The sequence below is a fragment of the Ixodes scapularis genome, unplaced genomic scaffold, assembly GCF_016920785.2.
Source record: "Ixodes scapularis isolate PalLabHiFi unplaced genomic scaffold, ASM1692078v2 PGA_scaffold3__209_contigs__length_174095766, whole genome shotgun sequence".
In the NCBI taxonomy this organism is placed as follows: domain Eukaryota; kingdom Metazoa; phylum Arthropoda; class Arachnida; order Ixodida; family Ixodidae; genus Ixodes; species Ixodes scapularis.
The window spans coordinates 101776457-101803252 of record NW_024609868.1 but is presented as its reverse complement, the minus strand read 5'-3'; the positions used below and the strand labels follow the sequence as shown (position 1 = coordinate 101803252).

Below are 26796 nucleotides of genomic sequence, written 5' to 3'. Positions count from 1 at the left end.
GATGTCCGTCCATATGTCGCAGTCGGGCGTAATACTCCAGCTTGCTGCTCGCCTCCCATGCCTCAAACGAGGACCAGCAAAGGTCACCCTGTACAAGTTGATTAGGCACTCTCCCTTGACATCCCAGCGCCTGGCACCCGATCTCTCTTTGCCGTCGCTCAAGGCATTCCCTAATTTCGCTGGGGAAAGATGTAACAGCATTTATGAAAGTGAGGCCTGGTACAGCGACAGCTTTCCACAGTTCTCGGGTTATTAAATAACGGTCGCAGCTCCACAGGCTCTTTCGACGAAGCACATTGCGCTTTCTCAGTGCCGATGTCGAGGTTTTGGCGCTGTCCTGCCAGATAATCTGCTGAAGTAGTTAGTGTCACCCCGAGGTACTTGCCCCCTGTTGGTACTTGGTACTAACAGTGAGTACCCCGAGGTACTTGCTCCCTGTTAGTACTTGGTACTAACAGGGAGCACAGCGTTTCGAATGGTTAGGGATTCAAGACCCTCCATGTCTCCGGAGAAAAGTACCATTTCCGACTTTTTGGCATTGAACCGTAGTTGAAGTCGAGCCGCTTCTGTTTCACAAGCGATGAGCAGCACATTCATGTCTGACACGCTATCGGCCATAAGAACAATGTAATCTGCAAACGCGAGTCCAGGAAGCCGCCAACAGACGACGTCTCCATGCAGAGTGTGTTGCAGGGAAAAGCCAACGCCCGTGCGTTCTAGTGCTCTCTCTATATCGGATGTGTAGAGCATGTAAAGAACAGGTGAGAGTGGGCAGGGCCCTGGACGTAGTCCTCTGCACACCGAAACGTCATTTGAGGCAACCCCGTTGAACGTTGCCATCACGTGATTGCCATCATGTAGTCGTTGTATTAAGCCTACCCAGGGTTCAGGCATGTTGAGCTGTTGAAGTTGTTTAGCATCAAAGAATGGGGGACATTGTCATATGCCTTAGCAACGTCTAGAAAGCAACAGATCAGATTCCGCTTTTCCGCCCGCGAGATCTCTATGCACTGCGTCAGGATGAATACGTTGTCATCAAGCCGGCGATCCTTTCGAAAACCGTTTTGTAGTTCTGTGAGGGCACCAGTACTCTCGGCCCAATAGGATATGCGCAAATTGAGAATGGTTGCAAACACTCTATATGCCACAGCTGTGACAGTGAGAGGGCGATAGTCACTCAATCGTTGTTTGTTTCCTCTTTTCTTGGGAATGGACGTGACTCGACCACGTCTCCAATCACTGGGAACTGGATCCTCTCCGCGAACTATGCGACTAAATAGGTCCGCTATTTCATCTCGTGAATCTGATTTCAAGCGTTTCAACACCTTAGCCAAGATTCCGTCCAAGCCCTGCGATGTATTCGCGTGTAATCTCGTGAGTGCGCGATTTATATGCACCCGCCCCACAAGGGTTACATATTCATCTGTAGAGACCATCGATGGGGAGTCTTCTTTGAGCCAGATTTGGTCATGTCTGTCTTCTTCAGGAATTTCCACATCAGAAGCAAACAGAAGGTAGAGTTGTTGCTCAAGCAGTTCTCCAACATTTTGAACTGGGCATCCACTGTCCCAATAAAGGAGTTGAGGACCACTGTCTTTGCCATCTAGAGATCTCATATTTCTCCCGAATTTTTCTACAGCTCCTTTTCCGCCATCTCTAATCTCCGCCGTGACCTTGCATTCGCGTGTTTGTTTTTTTGCTTCCACAATGTCTTGCGTGATTGCCTAGTTCTTTCGATACTCCTCCCATAGTCGTAAAGTAAAAGGATTCTTCCCAAAGGTATTTACCGCTTGTCTATGTCGCCGGTTAGATACCTGTCGCATTTGAATTGCTTGTTTAATTTCAACATCCCACCATGGAACAAGGTTTCGTTTTCCTCCCGTGTTCTTTACGATGGAGTGTTTAGCAATGGTTATCCTAAGCTCGGCTGCAAAATCATCATAGCTGCGGGCATGCGCACGTCGAGTACTATCTTCAAAATTTTGGACAACAGTATCTATGTCTTCTTTGCGCAGTAGGGTTGTAACCTTGCGCGGCGTGCAATTCCGAGTTTTTCCAACAGTACCAAACTGCAGGAAGATGCTGTTGTGGTCGCTGCTGACACTGTTCTCGCCCTCTTCATCCACAACCATTTTTTGAAGATGCCTGCCAAGTCTGTTTGACACGAGTGCATAATCTATGCAGGTCCGATGGTCTCGCACTGTCCATGTATATTGTCCCTCACGCTCTTCCCTTACGTTCAATATTTCCAGTTCGAGATCCTCTGCCAATTGTCTCATCATCCTGCCGTTGCAATCTTCCCGCATGTCTAATTCAACAAGATGTCCGTTAAAATCCCCCAATATAAGCACGGAGATGCCTCGATCCAATTTGTGAATATCTCGTCGAACACGCTCAAGGACGTTTCTATTTTCTTCGTGGTGGTTGCTACCCACAGAAATATAAATGATGCACACAGCTGCCAATACGTTGCCAATTTTTCCATGCACCCATAGGTGTTCCCGGCAATATTCGGATGTTCGAAGCCATGTTTGTCCATTACTGAACCAAAGGAGTCCAATGCTTCCACCTCGCCGCTCTCCTTCAACTCTATTGCAGCCAGTCCAGCACCAGGCTGGCTCTATAGGGGGTTCTCCATATCTCGCAAGTGGGTTTCCGCTACCCCAAATAGAGAAACACCCTTATTGCAAAGAACCGCGTACAATTCATGCCACTTTCGCTGTCGCCTTGCACCATTCACATTCAAGAAGCCTACCACCACACTTCGCTTTTTTCGACGGCGTGTTTGGAACGTAGACGTGATCGACTTCGTATTCCGTTCCGAAACCCCGACTTCCTATCTCTTCTGTCGGTACATGTCCTCCAACTGTTGTCGCACCACTTGGTGCACGAAGTGCATCGCCTCCATCGATGGAAGAGAAGCAGGGTGCCGAGGGAAGTCCCCGGTGATCCAATGGTGAGGCCGGACGTCCGGCACTGGAGCAAAACTGTCGGTCAGTTTCGGTTCCCTCGTGGGTGGCAGAAAATGGTTTGGCAGGGTGACAGTTGTAGCCTTCTGGGAATAAGTTGTTCAGCATCTTGTCGCACCCAGAACGAAGGCTGTCCCTGTGATCCGTTTCCCTGCGGAGGGGTAGTATGGAGCATTGTCTTTGTGGGTGTACAGGCCACATCGCACTGGTAGCTTGAGGCCGCATCTCGAGTCCCGCCACTGATGGGTATTCCTTCAGGTACTCTGAGGAATACCCCAGGCCTATCCTAGTCGGCGTTTGATTGTATCCAGAGTCGCTGGTCATCACGTGTGGTCTCATGTTGGAACGAGAACGGGGTGAGCCCGGAACCAGTTGTGTGTAGTCGCGTCTCGCAGCTGGCACGCGATGTACTGGTGCCTGGTTCTTCCTGTGCCTGTTGTTCATTAACCAGCTTTTCTGCTTGCTCCATCGTGACCGAAGCCCTAAAAAACGGCTTGCCGCGGTCCACAGCCGGTTTGTCACTATTTGTACTCCTAACTGCTGATAGTGAATCCCATCTTTCTGGATTACATTTGTATTTTCAAAGTCTAGGGTAAAGTCTATAAACCGTGCTTTGATGCTTTTGCACAGCTGCTTTAATTTAATATTAAGCAGCATTATCTCAGCTTGCTTGGCTCTGCTGTGAATCTCCGGAACTGAGCAGATGGCAAGTGCGTTTTTACGCTTCGTCCAATTCAGTCTCAAGCATTCTATTATAGCATCTGATTGACCACCTTGTAATATATCGTTCATACCCACATGGAGGATGTACATACGAGGAACTTATCTTGCTCGCTCTACGTTTGTTTCAATCAGCTCATGAATCTGCTCGAGCGTTCCATCTCTGTTCAGTATTATTTCCATACTCCGGTAATCGCCGACGCCTTCAGAAAGCGCTCGAGCAAACAGCGCCACATTGCTGTCTCCAGCCAAAATAACTTCACGGTGAACACCGGATGGCGGTCGGATCTGTTCCTCTGTTCTACTTAGTTGAGTAGTGTCTTTCGAAGTCTGCGTCATTCGATTCGTTGTACTCACAGTTGTCACCTTCGATCGCTGAGATCCAGTTGCGTTCTTTCCGGCTGCGTGAGCTTGATCTTCCATATCACAGTTCAAAACTATCTGACTCTGCGTCGAGTGTATGTCGCAGTAAGGTAGCAATTCACCCAGCTGTGTTTCATATAGTGAATCGAATGATTGACCGCTCCGCCGATCAGTGGAGCTGTTTCTCTCTAAGTCCACGATATCTGCACCACGCAGCATGGTGCAGATATTTTTTTTTCCTTTTAGAAAACACAAAGTTACCTGTGTACCAAGATACACACTGTATGATATTTAGGGGCGCGTAAGAAATATTAGCATATACGAGTCGACGAATTTGGGGCATGTTTTGTAGTTCCATAAACGCAGCATTTTCAGTAAAGCGCTATATAAATTATAAAATTGTATTATAAAGTCGGTGTTTACACCTGAAAACCTCGTATGCCAAGGTCCGTTTTGAAGCTGGTTCTTCGGTAGGACCGCCATTGGATAAAAGGGAATGACAACCACCGAGATATGGAAAGTGCTCCCAATAGTTATTTTACTCAACTGTTAATAAAACAACAATTGGAGAGAGAATTTGGAAGAAAAACGACGTATTGTGGGCCAGATGGCCATCAGGGCACCGAAAGAGTCAAAGGCTCGGTGTAGACGAAGGTCTTATCTCAACGTAAATTTCCGCTACGTAAATCAAACGCTGGCGCTGCAGACACGTTCATCAGATTTTAAACGGCAACTCGAGGTTTTATATCAACCGGTATTGTGCCTTGTACGTTCGTGTGATCACTGCTGCGCGATGCACGTTCAAAATGGTGCTTGTACGGCATTATATCTGCCACAGCGTATTTCTAGTGTATAGAAGTGAGACATACTTATTTTTATACCGGAGTTTCTAGTTGTAGGTTGTGACTAGAGTAAACGGCAGATGCAATGATTAGGCACGAAAGACTCGCGCATGTCAGACATGCATACTTTATATGATAACAACTATTTCTTTAGGCATTGAATACACAACGCATATATAAAAAAACGCCAACCTTTTCATTTGAAAGTTAACCCTTTTAAGGATATTACTCTGGCGTACTTTACTCCTTACAAAAGAAAAAAAAAACTGGTGGCTCCGAAAAATCATACAACAATTTCTCATTTAAATATACTTGCCTTGCGCAAACGCCGGACGAACTCGCCTTTCACGGTTATACTTAGGTGTGTACATCAAAACTGTCCAACTAAGCATAATAATAATTACGTTATGTTTTGTTAAGTAACGTTAAGGCAAACCTTTGAAACGACATGATTCATACTGAGGATATCAAAGAAACTCTTTTGGATACTAGGTTATCTAACAGCTCAGTCACAGCAGGTGATAAGGAAGAGAGGCTGATAATCTATCACTGTCATTCGCCTGCTCTTACAGGGTGGTCTACGCGGCGTCGTTTGGACAGACTGTGTCCAGGCAGTCCTCATTTTAATGGCACCCGTCACTGTCATTGCCAAAGTAATTTTGGATTCCTCGCATAAGGACGTCCAACTAAGACCGCTCAGTGATTTTGACATCAAAGAGTTTTCCTTCAGGTGAGTGACTGACTTATAGAAAGAATTGACGCTCTCTAACAGCTGCCGATTTTATATCAAATAGTTATGCACCCTATGAATCAGCGAGGCTTACGTTAAGATAGTACAAATGTCGTAAAAATGGTCCCGCAAATGAACGTATAGAACGTGCGTACTTAAAGTAGATAATAGTTCTGTGCCAGGCAAGGAGGGATAAACTTGGTTTTCGGGAAACATGGCCACTGTCTATTAATATACTATTTCACGACAGGGATGGCCAGCATAAACAAGACGGATAGAAATCTAATTAAAACTACGCAGGTGTTTTATAGCGTCTCATAAACTTGCACTTTTAACTCTGTGGCCTTCCGGCGTATTTTTGAGCGCTTTTTTAACGTGTAACAAGCTTATAAGTCCGCTGTCCTTCTCACCAATGTTCACTTGTGTGAGAAAACAGATGCCGCTTTTTGTACATCCATATTCGAAGAGGGTCCACTTTTCAAACAAGATGCGTGACACCAACAAATTAATCTCATTTCCAAAATTATTCTACCGCGTATACTGCATTTTTGCGTTCGTTAATTTTATACAAAAAATGAGCGTAAAGTTCGGATTGTAGGTTGTAGCTAACGGGCGATAGCATTGAATTCACCCAAACGATTAACCCACGGCTTCAGTGGTTTAATCAGCCAGGTGCTTTGGATTTATCATGCATCAGAAATTATTAACATCCTCTTGTCACAGCCTCGTGTTCTGGCAACATAAGTTTGTAATACACTCGTTTCAAATCAGGAAATTGAGAAAGCAGTCGTTCGCTCGCTACCCTGCAAAATATTCATAGCGGAAGGTTAGGACAGAATAACGCAGTAAATGCCAATTGTAAAATGTTTTTTCAGAAAAAAAAAGACGAACAATTTTTTTTTTCACTGAAACTGTGTAGAAATTAAATAGGTAAACATAATTTTCTGACTATACGCGAGAACGTACAGGGCGTTTCTCCAACCTTCAGCCTAATCGTTACTGGGAAATGTGCGCATCGCACAGAGAAAGCAGGTTAGTCATATTTATCTCTCCGAGACGGCACATTTGGAAATATAAATAATCGACGATTGCCTCATTGATTGCGTTCCAATAAGTAACTTTTTTAATCAGTGAATTGAAAGGTAGGATTTCAGCTAGGAAATAGCAGTGTGCCACCGCATTACAAAATCAACTGATTTTAGAAATATAGGAAGCACGTACAGACTTTTACTGCATTCCGAAAAAAAAAAAAGGAACCGCTCAGTTCGAAAGCGCCCAGGCCACGGTGAGGGGGGGGGGGGGGGGGGGAGGGAGGGGAAACGGGGGCAGGAACTATGGTGTATAGATAGATAATCAAAATCTAAAAACACGTTCAATTTGAGCGTCTTTTTTTTTTAAATGCCGTAAGATTTTTCATGTGCCTTCCATATTTGCGAAATTAGTTGATTTAATGGTTTTCGGTGATCCTCAACAAGTTTCAAATTGAATCCATACCAATAAATTCAGTAATTAAAGAGTCATTATTTCGAAAATATTCAATAAACTAGTTATACATCACGGTAAAATATTTCTCAAATGGGCCCTTCCGCAAAAATAAATACGACATTAACTTTTTTTTTTTTTTTACGTGCGATCGCAGGAAGGTGCTGGCTCACGTTTCGGGAAAAACCTTGTTGACGCTTAAAGCTGTTCATTTTACGCAGTGAGGTCTATCATCAGGTGCTGACTATACAATAGCTGGTTTTCTAGATTGTTCACTATGACAAGATATGGCGATATTTCTGAGTCGCAGTGTACGTTAAAATGGATTTATTTGTAGTGACTGCTCCTTTTTTAGTTAATAAAGCAGGCATTTGTCAAAGTCTACTGTCTGCAAAAAATTTTGACGTGCTGAGTAGGCATCAGGGGAGGACTATGCACTGGCTGCAAAATACTCACGAGGTGCGGATTATTTAAGGAAACACATTGCTTATTTTCTACCGTAATTGTCATCTGTGGAGTATTCATCGGGTGCGCACCATATTGCGAAAAATATGGTACTGGATTCAGCCACCCTCAGTTGATTACGTCCAGCCAATCCATTGCGACCCTTTACTTAGAACTCACCAATTTATTGAAGTAGAAAACCGTCCCCCCATTTCGATGGCTTTAGTAACTAACATGGAAACACATGTTCTAATGTTCTAAAGTTTACGACCGTCAATATTGTTAGAAATATGAAGACGACGACGGGGCAGCGGCGCGCACAACCCTGTCTCGCCAGGCCCCACGGGCGGGCTCGGCCTCCATAAATCATTCTAGCTCCTGTCGTCACCTGTCCTGTACTCAATGTTACCGACAGCATTATCCTAACAGTATGGTGGAGGTGAATTATGAATAATTTGAATTATGAAGCGGTTTGGCCTCGACATATTAACTTATGTTGTCGATTTTTTTTGGCAACTTGTTTGTGTGTCATTCGCGGCAGAAATGATTTGAACCTTGATGTGGCACACGTTCCGACACGTGAGCTTGCGCTTTCAGTATATTCCAAGAATTCGTAGACTAAGGTAGTCATATCCCGAACTTTCGTTAAATCTCGGGGTTGGACTGGGTTCGTCGACTCTTAGAATATTTTGAAGATGAAGGAGTTCGACTTAGTAAAGGCGTTGCCCAACACAATTTTTTTTTAGCAAAACTCTAACGGTATTTTATTATATATTGTGTAACTAGCAATGTTTGCGAAATGGGGCGACATAAAAAAAGAGACAAACTAACTTTGATGGTCTGATCAGCAATTTTGTGGCCAGGAGCAAGTACTAGTAATCCAAGATACACGCGTTTGAACATAGTGAGCGAGGCACGGTGCGGGTTTATACGGAAAAATACTCAGAAAACGTGGAAGGCAAGGCTAGGAAACTAGATGACTTAGAAAATCAGAGCCGTTGACAAAATCGTATTCCTTATGGTATTCAGGACCGTAATCCACTTGAGAGTTAGTAAACAACTGAAACTTGGATTAAGCCCTTTTGCCTGGATAGGTTGAAGGTATTGATTGGGGATATGGAAAAAGATTGGGAAGTATGGGCCCAACCAAAATCGCCCGATTTTTGCGAACTTTGAATCATACAAGGACACCGACAAAATTCTTAGCAATTGCAAGAAATTGAAAGGCACTAACTACGGTATTTTGAGTGACTTTTCACCGCGTGCCAAACATATTCGACGTAAGTTATAAACTGTTGGCGAGGCAAGAATGCAAAGCAGTCAGGAGAAAGTTTCACTGGTGCACGACATAAATCATAAACGTTGAACTCGAAGCATAGGTTTGGGATGATGATATAAAATATGTGACAGAAATAAATGGACAATGACGACATTTAACAGCGCAGAGTAGCATGGCTGAGTGCACTGTCCTCCTTTTAAACTGTCACAGTATCAGAAATAAAGTCGATGGCTTCAATGACTTACTGCAGTTTCTTAATCCAGATACCGTCTTGGCAACTGAGTCATATGGTAGGACGATACTGTGAAAGACGATGGATTATTTCCTAGTGATTATCATGATTATAGAAAAGTTAAGAAGCTTGAGGGTGTGTATGCTATAAATAAAAGAACTGCTGGGCAGTGTTGCAATGGATATTAAATGTAAAGATGCCGAGTCTGTGTGGTGTAGGTTAGGATTGTACGTGATAGAGGTACAATATGACGCTGGGCTCTTTTTATCACCCTCCCGGAGCAAGTGCCGCAAATGTCACTTTATTAGATTCTATGTTGGCCTCATTTCCCGATCACCATATCACATTGGCGGGGGATTTTAATTTACCAAGCTTTAAATGGTAAGTTTATTAGATTCTATAGTGGCCTCATTTCCCGATCACCGTATCACATTGGCGGGGGATTTTAGTCTACCAAGGTTTAAATGGTACAGAGCTATACCACTCAGTGGAAATGTTTCAGCGTTTTATGATGTGATCAGCAAATATTGTATTGTGCAGTTAATTTGGCCCTCTACGGGGGCAGCCAGTATATTTGATTTAGTACTATATAAAAATGCAAGCCTTGCTGGAGATGTGAATGTTTTACCGGAAATAAGTGACCATAACCTTGTTACTGCTAAGTTCCTCGTGCCTCAATATTCAATGTTGGCTGTAAAATAAAAAAGTGTACATGTAAAATAAGGCCATTTATAGCGAAATAGTAAGAAGTCTTGAGAGTGAGTTGGGAAGGCATATGGCTGAATTGTTGTCTAGAAATTCTGATTCATTGTGTATTTGATGTGGAATATTCCCTTTTAACGCCAACAAGCCAAAACCTGATAAACCCTAGATGAACAATAAAACGACAAAATAGTAAAACAGTGCTCCCGTATGTATAAGAAATGTAAAAAACGAACCGACACACACACACCAGTTTTGAAGATCGCTTAAGAGAAATGGAAATAATTTACAAAAATATTATAAGTCGCGCCACGGATGAATATTTTTCTTGATTAGCGTGGGCTATCAGTACAGACGCGATTTTCACAAAGCGTTCGATCCTGTTTCTCAGCGTATATCGTTACATAAAATGAGTGCTCTAAAAATAGGTAATACAATATCGACATGGATAAAAGACTACCTGATTACGAGAAAATTATGTGTCGTTTTGGGAAATGAGAAATCTAAATATGCGAACGTAAATTGGGGTGTCACATAGTGTTCTGTTTCGGGGCCACTATTATTTTTAGTCTTCGTTAATGATATATCATCATGTGCCTCCTCTAATATCAAGGCATTCATGAATGATTTCGTACTTTACAGAAGCATAAATAATACAGCTGATGTGTGACTGCTAAAACAGGAATTGGATCGCGTCAGTGTATGGTGCCAGAATCGGCAATTAATTTTAAACAGAAAATTACGCTCATGACACATTTAGTAAAAGAAAAGTGGTATTGACATATATTACGTCTTTGGAAAGGATCCGAAACAAAAAGTGTCTGAATTTGAACATCTAGGCGTTATTATTTTTGTAAAACTGTCGTTTAATCTATATATTAATATAATGCTGAATAATGAAGGTAGGGTTCTTCGTTCAATCACCTGGAACTTACGCACAGCTTCCCAAATTCTAAAAGAAGCGGCATATCGTACATTGGTGAGACCTCATTTAGAGCGTGCAAGAGCCGTGTGGGAACCGCTCCAGAAATACTTAATATATCGAGGACATCGAAAACCGAGCAGTAATGCTTATTCAAAAAAAAATAAAAACTCAAGGGAAGAAAATGTCAGACAAAGGAAAGCTTCTATCTAAATGGAATATATTCATACCAGACGTATAAAAAGCCAACTAAAACCTATTTATACTATTTATAATAATCTAATTTATAATAATCTAACAACTTGAAGCTTTAATTTGATCCACCAATAAAAACTCAATTAACAATGTTGCATTCAGGGATAGGCAGCACCGGCCCAAGTTCAATACCCGTCGTCCTGTCTCCGGCCACGGCGTTTATTCAGAACTTCCCCTCGTCGCTCTTTCTTTGCTTTTGTACTTTTCTGCAACAGCACAGAGGGAGGCACAAGAGCCTGAAGGGGTGGGGGGGGGGGGGGGGGGGGGGGGAGGGGATTGTCGAAGTGTATTTAACACTGAAAGGGTACGCAAATGGTACGCGGCTCACATGGTCGACAGCTCGCCACCTGATAGAATTCTCCTAGTTGTAAGAGTATAAGAGTAGTAACATCCTATCCATTGCAACAGTGACCCGCCCACAAGCACACACCTGCTTTTGCGGGCCTAGACATTTCATGCACTGGTTCATGACGTAATAAACGTATGCATGTATTTATGTCTGCTGCCATTGTTCAAGGCCACGGCGCAAAATGGACACTTGTGACAGCTAGCTTCTGTAAAGCAGCAAACACACGAGCAAAAAAAACAAATGCCGCTCGACAGTATTCATGCCAACCGATGCTGACTTCCCTAAGTCTTTTATCGCGGCACCGTGGCGCTCGCATCTGCTCGGTTCCAAAAAGGCCGCGCGGTGCGACTGTGGAGCACCTAGCGGCGTACGGCGAGCTTCGCGCGGCACCCAGTTTTACCGCTCACGTGTTCTCTGCTTAACAATCTATTCTGCATTCAAATAAATAGCGGCGCATTCATGTACGTCAAGATTTACTTCTTCGCACATCACTATTCAAAGGAAACAACTGGACGATCGCAGTGTTAGGGAAGATTCTGGGACCGTTCGCAATATCGCCAACAAGATAGCATCAAAGGAAACGAAAACTATTTTCTGTATACATTTAAAATTTGTGTTTTTCACTTACTCGTCGTAGAATGAACTTGGACTTCACGAGTGATGAAAACTTCTGGTCCTGCTTCCTGGGACTCTACGTGCACAACCTGTTTCGAGCTGGAATGGATCAGACGGTAGTTCAAAGATATCTGGCCTCCAGGACCCTGAGGGACGCACAAAGGCAAGACTTAAAAAACTCCTGCATCGACAATAAAAATTAAAAAAATAAGCACGAAGGATTCAAATCATTTTGCTGCTCTCGGTATTCAAGCCAGGCGAAGTCCGACGTTATAAGATCAACCCAAGAGAATAACCCTTAAGGCGTAATTCCCTGCGTGCAGTACCAGCTTCATACGCGGTGAATAAAACACTTACTGCAACTACAATGCGTCGTTTGACGGTTCCTCTGACCGATTTGTACAGATAATACGCCTTTTCATCGCTATTTTTTGTTGAATGAAACCATCTGCCCAAACCGCTCATATGAAGAAAAAAGATAGGAGAAATATCGATAGATGTATAATACATAAGAACTGATAGTTTCACAAATCTATAAATTTGACAAGATATCAAAAGTAAACTCAAATATTTTCACTGTGATAAGCCACTTAACGACGCCTTATCAAAATGTGTGTTTAAAAAAATATATCTCAAAAAGTGCATTGAGTACTGTTTATTTATGGGAGCGATAGAATCACTAAAGCACAAATTGATGGCAAATGGCTAGGCATTTGTGTGGCCTACATAAAACGCTCTAGCGTCACGAACATTTAGCTACAGTCTGAGTTTGTAGACTGCAGACGGATAAGGTCACGGCGCTCTTCATCCGATAGTTTAACGCGTACCATGTGTACGCGTAATAATTGTTCTTAAAATGGAGCGATACTACCATAATCAGGCTTACATACCTTGCAACATTCCAAGGGTGGTGGAGCTCCTCCTCGCCTACCTTTACCCTTCTCGCCCAGCCGTCTGGTCACATGACCTCCCCGTTAACCAATCAGCGTCGAGCACCTCGCTCTTCCTCTCCAAGTTGTCAGCCAATCATAGTTGAGCCTCGCGGCCACGCTTTTATCCGGGCTTCACAAAATGCCAAAAACCTAGTCAAAGAACGTTTCACATTAGAATACGCTATAATTTAACAAACTTGTTTTCTTCCAAGAACCTCTTCAGCTTTCCTTAAAAAATATATATCAGTGAATATAACCAGCATGGCGTCATTATAAAGTGTTTGTTTCAGAATTATGGTGATAGGCATCGCCCTCAATGTCTTCTACATGATTGTGATTGGGTTCATGGCACTCGCACTAATTTACTGGTACCGGGACTGTGACCCCATGCTGACTGGTGCCATCAAGAAATTTGATCAGGTAATGCATTTCGCTGTACAAACCTTACTTTTAACGCGATTAAAAAAAAAAAAAATCCGGCATCGGTGTCGGTGTCGTCATCGCCTCCGGTGGGACCGGGAATACTTGATTGGTCGAGAGGGTCACGACGTCACAGCCACTTGTGAAGTCATCTGATCTCACGCGGAAACTTCAAACAACCCACAACGGTCACGTGTGACGTTTTCTGAAAAGTGACGTCCCACGTGACGTCACATATGTGACGTCAGATGACGTAACACGCGTGACGTCATGGGCTACTTCACACATGATGTCACGCTACCGACTAAGCTCCGCACACACGCTTGCACGGCTTGGGAACGAGCTCGGGTTTACATAAGAAGGCTTTGCGAACGTGGCCCGATAACGCTATCCCGTTCCACTCTTACAGGCGAAGCTTAAGCATCCTCCAAGTTTTCTTTCGTTTAATTTATATTAAGACTATAGTATATTTCTCACAAATAAAAATGAAGATACACAGTCCGCGCTATGCTGAGGCCGGCATTTTGGTCAGCACGCTCCGATGTGATGTTGCTTTTTGCGAAACCCTTCTCAAAGGCTTACTCATCCTTGCCTATGTTCAACGGAAGGGTATTTACTCTGAGGCTGTGAATATAGGGACTTGATTTGTGGCTACTCAGGCGAAACCAATAATAAGAGCTATGGTGTTTATTTTCGGTGGCAGATACTTCCATACTACGTAAAGCAAAATCTCTTGGACCTTCCTGGATTTTCTGGGTTGTTTCTAACAGGTGTTGTCAGCGCCGCCACCAGGTGAGCGGGCATGAACAACATAACAGTCAAATTTTAGAGAGTGTGACTGATTTTATGTTTGTCTTATTCTCCCATGTTTTTCTCCTCACTGGTGTCCTGTCATCAAAATTAAAACGAATGAAAAACTGGCGTCATTTCTGGAACATCAGCACCATTTCTTCCATTATTAATTCGCAAGCGGCTGTCTGTTACGTAGATGTTGTGTCCCAATACAAGAAACTCAGTGATTCGCACGTGACATTGCTAACAAAAGGCCTTGGTAAGTAACTGACGCACTTATTTCAGGAAGTATGTAATAGTGTAGAACACTTCCTTGGTTCTTCAGAAGTCGATGACCAAAAGTAACATGAAGCAGCAATGACACAATTATACATATTCTGCGCATGTAAAATCACCATTATCGGCATTATAAGCTTTGCACTGACGTTATCGTATGTTGGTCTATGTATGACATGTACGCAATATTATTTTCTTAGAAGAAACTATTGCTTATATTTTAAATAAAACATCATTCATGGCTTATGAGTCAAATAGCCGCCACGTGGTTTATACAAGATGGAAACAATTTTAGCACATGGTTACTCCAAAGTAATACATATGGTACTATCTCTAGTCACGCTAAAATTTAAGATCACTATTTCACACTTTTCATTACGCATTCTTGTGTTTCTACAAATACCGAAGACGTCACCAATCTGCGAGTTTGAGCACTAATGTCAAGCAAAATATTTTATTAACCTAATTCTTAGTCTTAAACACGCGTGTATTTTTCTAATGAAATCCAGTCTGCACACAAGAAAAGTAACCGGAAGGCAAGGCTTTGTCAAGACTGCACACGTCGTAGAATGCACGCTGGCCTCAGGTGCGATGCGCGCATTAGGTATAGCAGTCTTTTTAACTAGTTGGCAAATTAAATATATATATAAAATAAACTTGTATTTTAATCTATTGTTAGATGTGTACAAAAATATAACTGTGATCTATACTCTCGAACACTCAGTATGTGAAGCGAAAACATTATTTTTCTTCTCCTGATATTTAGAATAAAAAGTATAAATTTACGGCGTATATCAAGATAAACGGTTTTGTATATACCAAACGTTGATCATTGATTGCGAGATCTATACTGGATTGGTACTTTAGTGCTGGGGTAGTGTATCGCGAAATATTTTTTGACAATCCTATATATGTCTAGAGGTTTTTTGCGCGACACAGGGGACAATCACAAGCGAGTAGACACGGACAAGCGCAAACTTTCAACTGTCCGTGTCTACTCGCTTGTGATTGTCCCCTGTGTCGCGCAAAAAACCTCTATACTGCATCATGAAGCAACTAGGCCAACAACAAGTTTTAATTGACTAAATATGTCTGTTTACGCGTAATACGTAACACTTGTAAGCAATTTGAGAGTGAGGAATACGAAACGTGACACAAAATAAACAGTTTAGGAAAAGAACAATTGTTGACACATTCTGCTTGTGGTCTCTTGGTGGCCCCTTTCGTATTTCTCAGTTGTGGACTGCTTCAAAGTGTTCATTGTAGAGCACATCACTGGTGCCTTTACGTTAAGTCCGTAGAATACCTAATCATATAGCGGACATAAAACAATTTCTCAAGTCAATGGTTCACTTAACACCCTTGCCTTTTTCTCAACAGCATTTTTGTTCGGAATTATGATGACTGTTTACGCCGTTGTCGTTCCTTACCTTGGTTCGGCAGTCAGGGTAAGTTGAAGTAAATATGAGCCAAATGGCTTTATCTGCGGAGATACCCCCGGGGACAATACGCGCTGAAACAGCCGATGCGTGCTTTTCCTAAGTCTCTGGTTCCAAATTGCATTATGTCTCAATCTCCGAATTAGTGTTTAAAAAAAAATTATAGGGATGTTTTCAATGCAAAAAATAAACTATGCATCGCCGAACGCTAATTTTCCCCCCAAAAGAAGACCTAGGGGTACAAACCTGATGTCAAAGTTGTAAAACTAGCCTTTCTTTTACAAAATAAGTACAGACGATTTTCTAAAATTTTCAAAGTTAAAACGACGGCAGCGGAGCTCATGCATGCATGGAGCTGAATGGCGGCAGTTACCGGGAAGGTGCGGAACCGGATCCCATGTTTCCATTGAAAATTCAGAAAATCAGTACTTTCGGATGAGAAAACGGTTCCTTTCGCACTTTTCGATCTAACTTGGAGTGCTAGCGCAACATTTCTGCAAAGAACGAACGTTCGGTGACAGAGCTGCGTTTGGACCGCGGCTCTCTCAAAAACAGGCAGGTACACTAAAGAAGCACGAATGACTGTTGCAGCTCATATTGTCACTTATAGTATATCGAGTGACAGCTAAAGAAACCCTTGGCTTGGTTTACTCTGGTCAATTTTATGCGGAGGGCAAGTTCGTCTGCTTCTTGCGCGGGGGGTAGCGGTGACGTCAGAACGCCGAGCCCTGATTGGCTGGTCGCGACCCCCTCTCTGAGCGTCGTCTGCTCTTTTGCAACGTCGTCTGCTCGCAACGTCGTCTGCGTCAGTCTCACCTTTCCTGCGACTTTCGGAAGTGCAGAGCCCAGATTCACGAAACGATCTTACGCCAAAAATGTGCGTAAGACAAAACTTAAGAACAAATTTGTATTCACGAAACGAAATTTTCGTAAGTTTTGTGCAGGTTACGACGAAATCCTACGACAGCTCCGAAGCTGTCTTAGGCACTTCTTACGATCAAATCAGCATGGCCGACCGCGTCGCAGTCGCCACGACCCACGGACGTTTATTTTTCTACGCGCGCTTCTCACACGTCCCGACTTCAAGCAGCAAGAAAAAAGTAAAAGTACTTAAAACAGACCACGACGAACAAGAACGCTGGATCCACAAACACCCGGGAAAAGTTCCAACGGCGACGATTCCACCGAACGCGACCAAGCCAGTTTAGCATTTAGGCCTAGTAGTCACTCCGCGACTCGGCGACCGACAGCCCACGACCGGCTGGCGTGCTGAATGGAATGGATTATGCCCGCGCGACCCATGTGAACCCTTCCCCTATTATACTTTGATTGCTGACCTCAATTTTAGATTAAGAGGTCAATCTCTTCCTCTTGTTATCTCCTTATTTCCCGAGGCAACGGTGACTCTCGCCGGTGAAAAAGCGGTGAATCTCCGACAGACAAAGCAGCCATCGCTTCGACTAACAGACGTAAAGCAGACGACGTTAACTGCGCCAACCCGCCGACGCCATTAAAGAATGAGGGGTCTCGCCGCACACGAAAGAAGGGAAAAAGTATTTGGGAAGGAATTTGCGGACACTAACCACCCTCACTCTCGGTTCTTAGCAAACAAACCTCGGCGCCTCGGGACACCTCGCCAGTGAGTCCTTGGACGTCCCTCCTTGATGCGCGTCGGCTACTTGTTAGACAAAAACAACGTACCGCTCGAGTTATTTCGTCTGCCCTCTCTGAAGGGCGAAGTCGAGTTCGCTCGTAAAGACCTGCACTTCCGAAAGTCGCAAGAAAGGTAAGACAGACGCAGACGACGTTGCGAGCAGACGACGTTGCAAAGGAGCAGACGACGCTGAGATAGGGAGTCGCGATCAGCCAATAAGAGTTCGGCGTTCTGACGTCACCGCTACTTCGTTTCTCATGCGCAGAAGACGAAAATGAGCCCACTTCCGAGGCGTATACGCCTCGCAAGTGGGCTCATTTTCGTCTTCTGCGCATAAGAAAGGAAGTAGCGGTGACGTCAGAACGCCGAACTCTTATTGGCTGATCGCGACTCCCTATCTCAGCGTCGTCTGCTCCTTTGCAACGTCGTCTGCTCGCAACGTCGTCTGCGTCTGTCTTACCTTTCCTGCGACTTTCGGAGCGAACTCGACCTCGCCTTTAAGAGAGGGCAGACGAAATAACTCGAGCGGTACGTTGTTTTTGTCTAACAACTAGCAGACGCGCATCAAGGAGGGAAGTCAAAGGACTGCCTGGCGAGGTGTCCCGGGGCGCCGAGGTTTGTTTGCTTAGAACCGAGGCAAGTTCCCTTCCAAATACTTTTTCCCTCCATTCGTGTGCGGCGAGACCCCTCACTCTTTAACGGCGTCGGCGGGTTAGCGCAGTTAAAGTCGTCTGCTTTACGTCTGCTAGTCAAAGCGGTCAAAGCGATGGCTGCTTTACCTTTGCTGCGTCTGTCGGAGATTCACCGCTTTTTCATCGGCGAAAGTCACCGTTGCCTCTGCAAACAAGGAGATAACAAGAGGAAGAAATTGACATTTTAATCTAAAACTGAGGTCAGCAATCAAAATATTATACGGGAAGGGTTCACAAGGGTCGCGCGGGCATATTCCACTCAGCACGCCAGCCGGTCGTGGGCAGACGGTCGCCGAGTCGCGGAGAGCGACCTAGGCCTATCTGCCCAGCTCGTTTGGTCGCGTTCGGTGGGATCGTGGCCGTGGGAGCTTTTCCCGGGTGTTTGTGGATCCAGCGTTTTTGTTCGTCGTGGTCTGTTTCAAGTACTTTTTACTTTTTTCTTGCTGCTTGAAGTCGGGACGCGTCAGAACCGCACGTAAAAAAAAAACGACCGTGGGTCGTCGCGACCGCGGCGTTGTCGGCCATGCTGATTTGATCGTAAGAAGTGCGTAAGACAGCTTCGGAGCTGTCGTAGGATTTTGTCGTAACCTGCGCAAAACTTACGAAAATTTCGTTTCGTGAATAAGAATTTGTTCTTAAGTTTTGTCCTACGCACATTTTTGGCGTAAGATCGTTTCATGAATCTGGCCTCTGCACTTCCGAAAGTCGCAGGAAAGGTAAGACAGACGCAGACGACGTTGCGAGCAGACGACGTTGCAAAGGAGCAGACGACGTTCAGATAGGGGGCACGATCAGCCAATCAGGGCTCGGCGTTCTGACGTCACCGCTACCCCCTGCGCGAGAAGCAGACGAACTTGCCCTCCGCATTGCTTCGCGAATCGTTCTACGGCGTTCCTCTTGGCTCCAGTGGACTCGCCATGCCGAGCCCTTATGGTGTCCCTTACTACAGAGTTACTGAGAGCTTAAGGAACGCTAGCAGTGGCTTGTCCTCAGAATTTTATTATCACGCCACAGCCAGCCGGATGTGGCGTTAACTCGTAAAAGCTACGAAGGACTAAGCAAGAATCGAGAACATCATGAGCCACACCCTATATATCTTGAGCTGTCGGTGGCCATTGGGAGCGAGCGGGGGCTAAAGAGGTGCAGCTTCCAAGACGCAGCATCTTGGAATCTGGTTGGCAGTGCCACTAAGGACAGCGTCTGCGTTGTGTTGCAAAGTGAGAGCTCCCCGCTCGGACCTCTTTCAAAACGCTTTCTCATACGATTCGACGTCGAGCGTAGCAAATCACGGCATAGTGCAGCGCGCACAGATACTCATTGGTCGCAGACATCGAGTTCCTGCTCGCCGAGCAATGAAAGGCACACGTTCTGCGCTACGCTCAACGCTCACCCTGCTCAACGTCACTGTATAAGAGACCCTTAATAGGGAGTTCTAGGGAACGGCTTTGGCACATCCCGTACGGTACGATGGGCCCCTCCGGTCCACACCGCGCATGAGCTATCAGAAAAGACTCGCACATGCGCGCTCCGTAACGGACGGCCCGTTCGCACCGTATCGGACGTGCAAAGACGGTTCCCTAAAACTCACTAATAGGGAGACTTAGGGAATCCTTTCTGCCCATCCGGAGCTCCACGATGGGCCACTCCGGTACGAATTGCGCACGTGCAACAGCAGAAGACTTGCATATGCACAGTTCGTACTGGAGGACCTAAGGTATCGTATTGGATGTGCAGAAACGGTTTCCTAAAACTGCCGAATGTGCCCCCAGCGTCTTGGTCGCGTCTGTGCCTTCCCGCAGCCGTTTTTCACTATCTCGATCCGGACTAAAAGTTTGACGTCATGAAATTCGAAAACCTACGGGTGTCCACTGTTTACGCTGCATTTTTTTTTTCACGTCAATCGATTTGGAGCAGTTGCTCGGGGCTCGGGTTCAATCCTTTGCCCCGCAGTTGCAAACGGCGACGACGTCAACACACCGCCATGTTTTTCGTTTATCTGCGCTGGAATGTACCTCTACAAAGCGTTTGTTTGCTCGGCGGTCCAGAAGTCACAACGAACCGACTTTCACCAATACCAGTAATTAAAAAACTTAAAAAAAAAAAGTTTTTTTTTTCATTTATTATAACATTGACCGTTTTGCATAGCGCTGTGCTGAGATAGGCTGTCACAAACTAAAAAAAAAAACGATTTTTTTTTTGCACGTGATTTTAAATTGAGTACGCAGGTCCCCTACATGCGCTGGCGAAATCCGCCGCAACCATCTCGATCCCAGTACGTCTACAAGAACAATGTTATAATAAAATGTTTTTTTATTGTAATAAAATTTTTTTATTATAATAAAAATTATAATAATTTTTTTTTTATTTTTTATTTTTTTTTTAACATTGTCCTTTGCCCGCCAGCGAATCTAGTAGACGTACTGGGATCGAGATGGTTGCGGCGGATTTCGCCAGCGCATGCAGGGGACCTGTGTACTCGATTTAAAATCACGTGCAAAAAAAAAAAACAAAAAAAAAGTTTGTGCTGAGTGTGGCCTTGACCGTTTTGCATAGCGCTGTGCTGAGATAGGCTGTCACGCATTAGAAAAAAAAATTAAATGTTACACATGTTTTTTTGTTCTGTTTCGCTTTTATGCTGGCACCGTTTTCAATGCTAAATGCTTTTAGCTGGGTGGCTTCATTCAAAACAGAGCACACCTGTTAGGGTAAATCTTTCGGCTTAAAAAAAAAGTATACGTAATTCCCCATGTATGTAAAAAAATAAAACCATTTTAGAATTTGTCTTCTCTTTACAAGAAACTGTAATGGAGCAGGATGAAATTATATTTTTACTCCCCGATTTTTCTACCCAGTCCTGTACGCCGGTATGAATTCGGAAATAATACAAAACTAACACTAATGTTTTGTATTATTTCTTTTGAGTTCAAATGAAAATCGAAGAGTATTTTGTTTTACTGAGGTAAAAAATGCGAAACATCGTCTTTTTGGCAATCTGGTGGCATAATCAAAGCCTTGTATCTCCTGAGTTATTATGTTTGTTGCTACCAAATACTATTCGGGTATGGTTCTATACATGGGCTATCGACGGGCATAACTTTGGTTTCTTTTAATTTCACGACATATTTAATACTAAATCTGAAATATTGTCAAGAAATAGATATGGAAATATTTTAAACACGCTTTATTAAAAAAAAAAAAAACTGTTTTATTCATTTTGTTAAATATTTTTATTCTTGCTGCCGATCATATTAACTTTCAATTGGCTTGATGCGATTTCCCCTGTTTTGTTGTATCTTCTCTAGACGTGGTCAGAATCGCATCCGCGCTCTCTAAACGTCCAAATACAGTTCCAGCAGGTTGGCTTCGCTGCAAAGATTATACTGGTTGTTTTTGTGTTAAGATGCAACGGGAAAATTTATTTTGATGAGATTACTCGTGCTTGGCTACATATTGTATTTCATTGATTTTCTGATGATAGTAACTGACATTCCTTTGTCCGAGCTTTCGATATACAGCGAATGTTCCATTATCAGATGTATCAAGCAAGAGCACAAATTTGGAGAAGACCGAAGCCAACTTGCGGTTACTGCGCTTGCCCGTTTTGAGAGCCAGAGAAAAAGAGCGGAGAAGATCGGTCTGCACGCAAGACTCCCGATCTGCCGCAGAAATCCCCGTTTTTCCTATCTCGCCCCTCAAGTGTCCCCACGACTTGCCACTGAGACGGGCGTTATCAGGCCTGGTGTGACCGAACTGACCACCAAGCTCGCTGCACATGTCCGGCCTTGGAACCCCCGTTCCAAGGAATTTGTTCTTTCAAGTCCGCCGCTCGAAGACGTTGTTGACATCTCTGACATGAGAATGCAGAGGCCAGCCGCTTCATGTGGGGGTCCGAGACCTGCAGATGTCGTCGTCTCTGTTGCCGCCACGGGAACAAACGTACTGACAGCCCGTAGACTGAAGACTCCGTGTGTAATTCTCGGATACCGATGCAAGGTCGAGCAATGAGGGACGGCAGCGGGTGACATTTATCCTCAGGTCCTGGCCTGGATCCCACAGCGTAAAGAGTCAGAGTTACGTGCATGGTAAAGTTCCCACGCCGAGCCTTTCTGCCTCCTCGCCCGAAGGCTGTACAATCTTTGCATTGAGCTCGGTGCGACAAAGTGGAGAAACTAGAAGTCTACAGAGACATTAAGGGTACACTGACAGGGTTATGCTCGCCGACGTTTTTAGTTGGTCATGACGTATGAGAGCCCAAATAGCCAGAATGAAATTGGCGGCTCGAAATTCAGTTTCTTTCAGCCTGAATACCGCCGATCGAGAACTCACCGGTTTATTGAGTCGCACTCACCCACTTGTCCGTGGTCACGGGCCGTTCTCTAAAATGTAGACAAACGCACCAAATCTAATCAAATTCGTGCGTCATTGAAGGTATGCACTCAATATTAAAAATAGTAAAGAAGATGAAACCCAGTTTTGGCGGCTTCTAAAAAACTACAAATGCGTTGATTAAAAAAAAAATTTCACAGAGAACCCGGAAGCATCCTCTGCGTCCTGTCGCGTAATGTGGGACTCGTGGGCTTGACGGCGATTGCGTCGGACGACAGGCGTGGAACCTCTACTTCAGAAGTATCATTCGCCCTACCGTCTAATTTGTCTTCCTTCGAAAGAGAAATGTTGAACTGCTCAAAACAATTCGGATTCTTACGACACGACCGACCACCAAACTGATTTGCACGAAGACGTCGCCAAGTCGTCCCCCTTTCTCGTGGCTGAAGACATTGCTCTGGCAGTTGTCTCCTATTGGGTCTCGTACAAAAAGATTTGTCAAAATGACTACTTAAAGCTGTAGAGTAGCTTTAAAATAAAAGTTGCAGCGCAAGCAAACGTTCATACTTAAAAAAAAAAAAAAAAAAAAAACATTCGTGAGAGGGAAAAATAAGAGGACAAACACGCAGCGGACCCAGGTTCAATCCGGATATTGGGCAAACTGTTTCTTTTTTCTTTTTTACTTTTTTTTGCGATATTCATAATTTTTTTACAATTACGACTAAAAATAAAAATTGTGGACGAAATTCGCCAAACGATATCGTATGGGATTCCCTTTTTGAACACTGAAAGCACAATGTAGTCAGCTTCCACAAAATGCAAGGAGCATATAAATCGGGTAGCGTCCGCTTTCCGACGTGCCCTTAACTTTTCTGCAGGAACTGCAGCCAGCCATTAGTCTACATCCCGTTGATCTTTCGTAAACTTATGCAGACTCTGCCGCACGACGCCACTTCCGCATGCGGAACCTGACAGGCAGTTTTTCACGCAACGTCTTGGCGACATTTTTTTTCGCAGTCGATCACGGGCATACACCACAGGCACTCACTACTCCTTTCCAACTCTTCAATATACTAAAAAAACTCATCTTTAAGTGCAGAACAGCGAAAGGAACAAACATAATTGCAAAAGCAATCGCACGGCAAACGGTTGCCGCAACGCATTTCGCCTGCTGCGTGCGGACAAAATAAGAAAAGAAAAAAAGCCCGCGGTCGGGTGTAGTTAACGTAACTTCCGACATTCTCTCCTCTATATTTCCCAGACCTCCGTGCGCAGGTTTCGGTTCCGGTTTCGAGTAGTTGCGTTTCTTGGATTTATTAAACATTTATGTGATTCTGTAGCAAAATTGGGTGTTCTTCTGACACCATACTTAACCGCCTGGCAAAAAAAAAATCGTTTGAGGGGTGTTAGTGTTGCTTTGATTCGCTGCTTTCGCCGCCTTCTGTGCATGTGGTAATCGTTGCTTCTTGAGGGTCAGAGATACCTAACAGTCTTGAACAAAACCCAACACTTTTATTTTTCAGTGCACACACTCGTTCAAACAAAAGAGCCACCGTATCGGGTTCACCCCTCGCTCTTGTTCCAGCTTTCGTTCTGTCCGTCTTGACTTTCCAGGCTGTTGATCTTCTCGGCTGCATCCGACCGTTGGGGTAGAAAGTTCAGCTCGTCCCTGAGCTCGATCGTCTCCGCAGAGGCAAGCCGATGCCGTTGTCGAAAGTTCAAACAGTGTATATTGCGTACCTCGTGAACTGGTATATTTAAAGGACAGCAACATATTGTTTTGCAAGTGCATTCTAAACCTAATATATTAGCCTGAATTAATAAAAGTGACTATTTATTGCGAATTGGTGTTTGGGGCTCGGAAAGAAATTGTCTTCGCTTCGTGTAAACTCAGTCCGTGTTCATGGTTTTCCTTTTGTAAACTGCTTTTGCTTCTTAAAGTGGGCCATGCGATTTTAGATATTCTTTATGTACACACTGCCGATAAAAAGCAGACACTTACATGGTTATTTGATCGCACGCGACAACACATATGATTTGGCAGCTCATGTTGGGTGCTTCCGGGGCGTGACGGAAACGAGCCTATAGCGCGAGGGGACGTGCCTTACAAGCTGCGTATAGCACATACAGTTATAGGACCCCGGACTGGCTACATAAAAAGCTAGTTCCGTTTTCTCCGCTCTTTATGCCCTGGCTTTACACACCAAATAATGGAGCATTTTCTGCACCGCACACGATCGGAGAAAGGAATGTTAGTTGCCATCTTTACAAAATTAAGAAAATACAATATGTAGCGAAGCACGAGTGTTTTCAATCAAAATAATTTTACCCGCTACATTGTAACACAAAAACAAGCTGTATAATTTTTACAGCAAAGCCGACCTGTGGAACCTGTATTTGGCCGTTCCGAGAGCGTGGTTGCGATTTCGATCACTTCTAGAGAAGATACAGCAAAAAAGTGGGGAATCGCATCAAGCCAATTGGATTTTATTATGATTGGCAAAAATATTTAAAGAATTGAACGAAATAAAAATAATTAATAAAGCGGGTTTAAAATAATTAATAAAGCGGGTCTCATTTTTGACTATATATCAAATTAATATGTAAAATATTTTGTGAATCTAAAATAAACTAAATTGATGCTGTCGATACCTCAGTTATAGGACTACATCCGCATAGTATTTGGTAAGCAACGAATATAATAACTTATGAGATACAAGGCTCTGAATATGCCACCGGATTGTCAGAGAGACGATGTTTGTCAATTTTTCCTGAGTAAAACAAAGTAATAAAGTATTTTCCTTTGAACTATAAAATAGTGGGCAAGGTATACAAGCACAAAAACAATACTTTCAGTTTTGTATGCATTCCGTATTCATAGCAGCGTACATAACTGGGTATAAAAAACACTGAGTAAAAAACAAATTTTCACCTTGCTCCACTTAACATTTTTTGTGAAGCGAAACTTTTTTTTTCTTTTCTGTAATCTTCTGAAAACACGGCTTGGTTGTTTGCAGATGTGGGGCAATTACATACATTTGAAAGAAAATGAAAGATCCACCCGATAAGCGTGTTCGATTTCAAATGTAACCAACCTCCTAGGAACCGCACCGTGGCGCCACTGTCTTGTCGCACGCCTCCGATAATCCAAGTAATATAAACACGTCTAGGAGTAAAAAAAAAAATTTGTTCGCATATGCATTGCAACTTATTCGGGACAATAGATTATGAAGTTTTCAACAAGTGAACTGTGTGAATGTTCTTTCCGTTCCATATTTCTACAATGTATAAAATGCATCATAAATACATTTGTCTGAGAACTGGCTTATGTTTAGTTCTGCATTATATTTTATATTCTACTTTGAAAATATTGAATTCTTTATTTTATTTTTATTAAACTAGAGAAATGCTTCATTGTGTTTTAGACGCCCGGCACCCTACCACATGCATAATATTCCAATTTCATTCAAGCGATATTTTATCTATTTGAATTTGCGAATGCTCGTCTCTAGGTTACATAACATTAAGTTCAAGGTGATGGTAATTATGATAATAATTATCTTCATCATTATGATAATCTAATTATATTAATCTTAATAAAATCAACACACCACACAAAAAACGAATAGGAAGTAGCAGGGTGTATACAAGACAAGCGCCGTGCTCTCAACTGAAGTTTTAGTGGGAAAACTACCACCAAAATAAACAAGAGCACACAACACCATCACGTCAAATCAGAAGGTGTCCAGATAACTAATCTATCTTCTATGCAGATGGACAGATGTTTGGCTTACACAATACTCGGCCCCTTTTTCCTATTACGTACGCCTCTAAATATTTCCTGGTCATATGCCCCCCCCCCCCCCCTTTCCGACAATCATGACGTAATGGAAGTTGGGGTGGCATGCACAATCTGCAGAATGAAGAGCCCAGTGCGCTGCCACTGTCGACCGCAATGTCCAAGCATGTTCACTCAGCTTCTCATTGATATACATCAGCCAGTTATCTTACTGCCCGCCAGCGGAACCCCTTACACAACACATGTCGTACAGTCCACATATTTTTTGTTATGCTTTACTGAACAAATGAGCTTCGTCTCTCCTTTGTTGACTACTCTTCGACACGGTTGCGCCAGTTTGTACAGTGCAGAATACAACCATAGGTGCGCCGCATCGCATCGCTATGCTAGTTTCTTTAGATTGCGGGATATTTTGTGAAGGTATATTGAATGACTAGCACTCTCTAGTAGGCTTTTCTTTCTGAAACTTTTGCTCTCCCGTCACCTCTTAAACCAACGACTCCGCCACGGGCAACAGCAGTGATGTTCGAAACCCGGCAGCGACTAGTCGCTCCATCTCCCT

The 26796-nt window shown here is 43.7% G+C and overlaps 1 protein-coding gene across 1 annotated transcript in view; it reads left to right on the top strand.

Moving 5' to 3' along the window:
• The window catches only part of LOC8035120 (sodium-coupled monocarboxylate transporter 2), a 64809-nt gene that overhangs the window by 22325 nt on the left and 15688 nt on the right, over positions 1-26796 (top strand). The window contains exons 5-10 of the mRNA XM_002411044.5: positions 5467-5624; positions 11927-12067; positions 13127-13256; positions 13960-14048; positions 14198-14307; positions 15705-15772. Of these exons, the coding sequence (XP_002411089.5) occupies positions 5467-5624; positions 11927-12067; positions 13127-13256; positions 13960-14048; positions 14198-14307; positions 15705-15772 (696 nt within the window). The remainder of the gene's footprint in view (positions 1-5466; positions 5625-11926; positions 12068-13126; positions 13257-13959; positions 14049-14197; positions 14308-15704; positions 15773-26796) is intronic.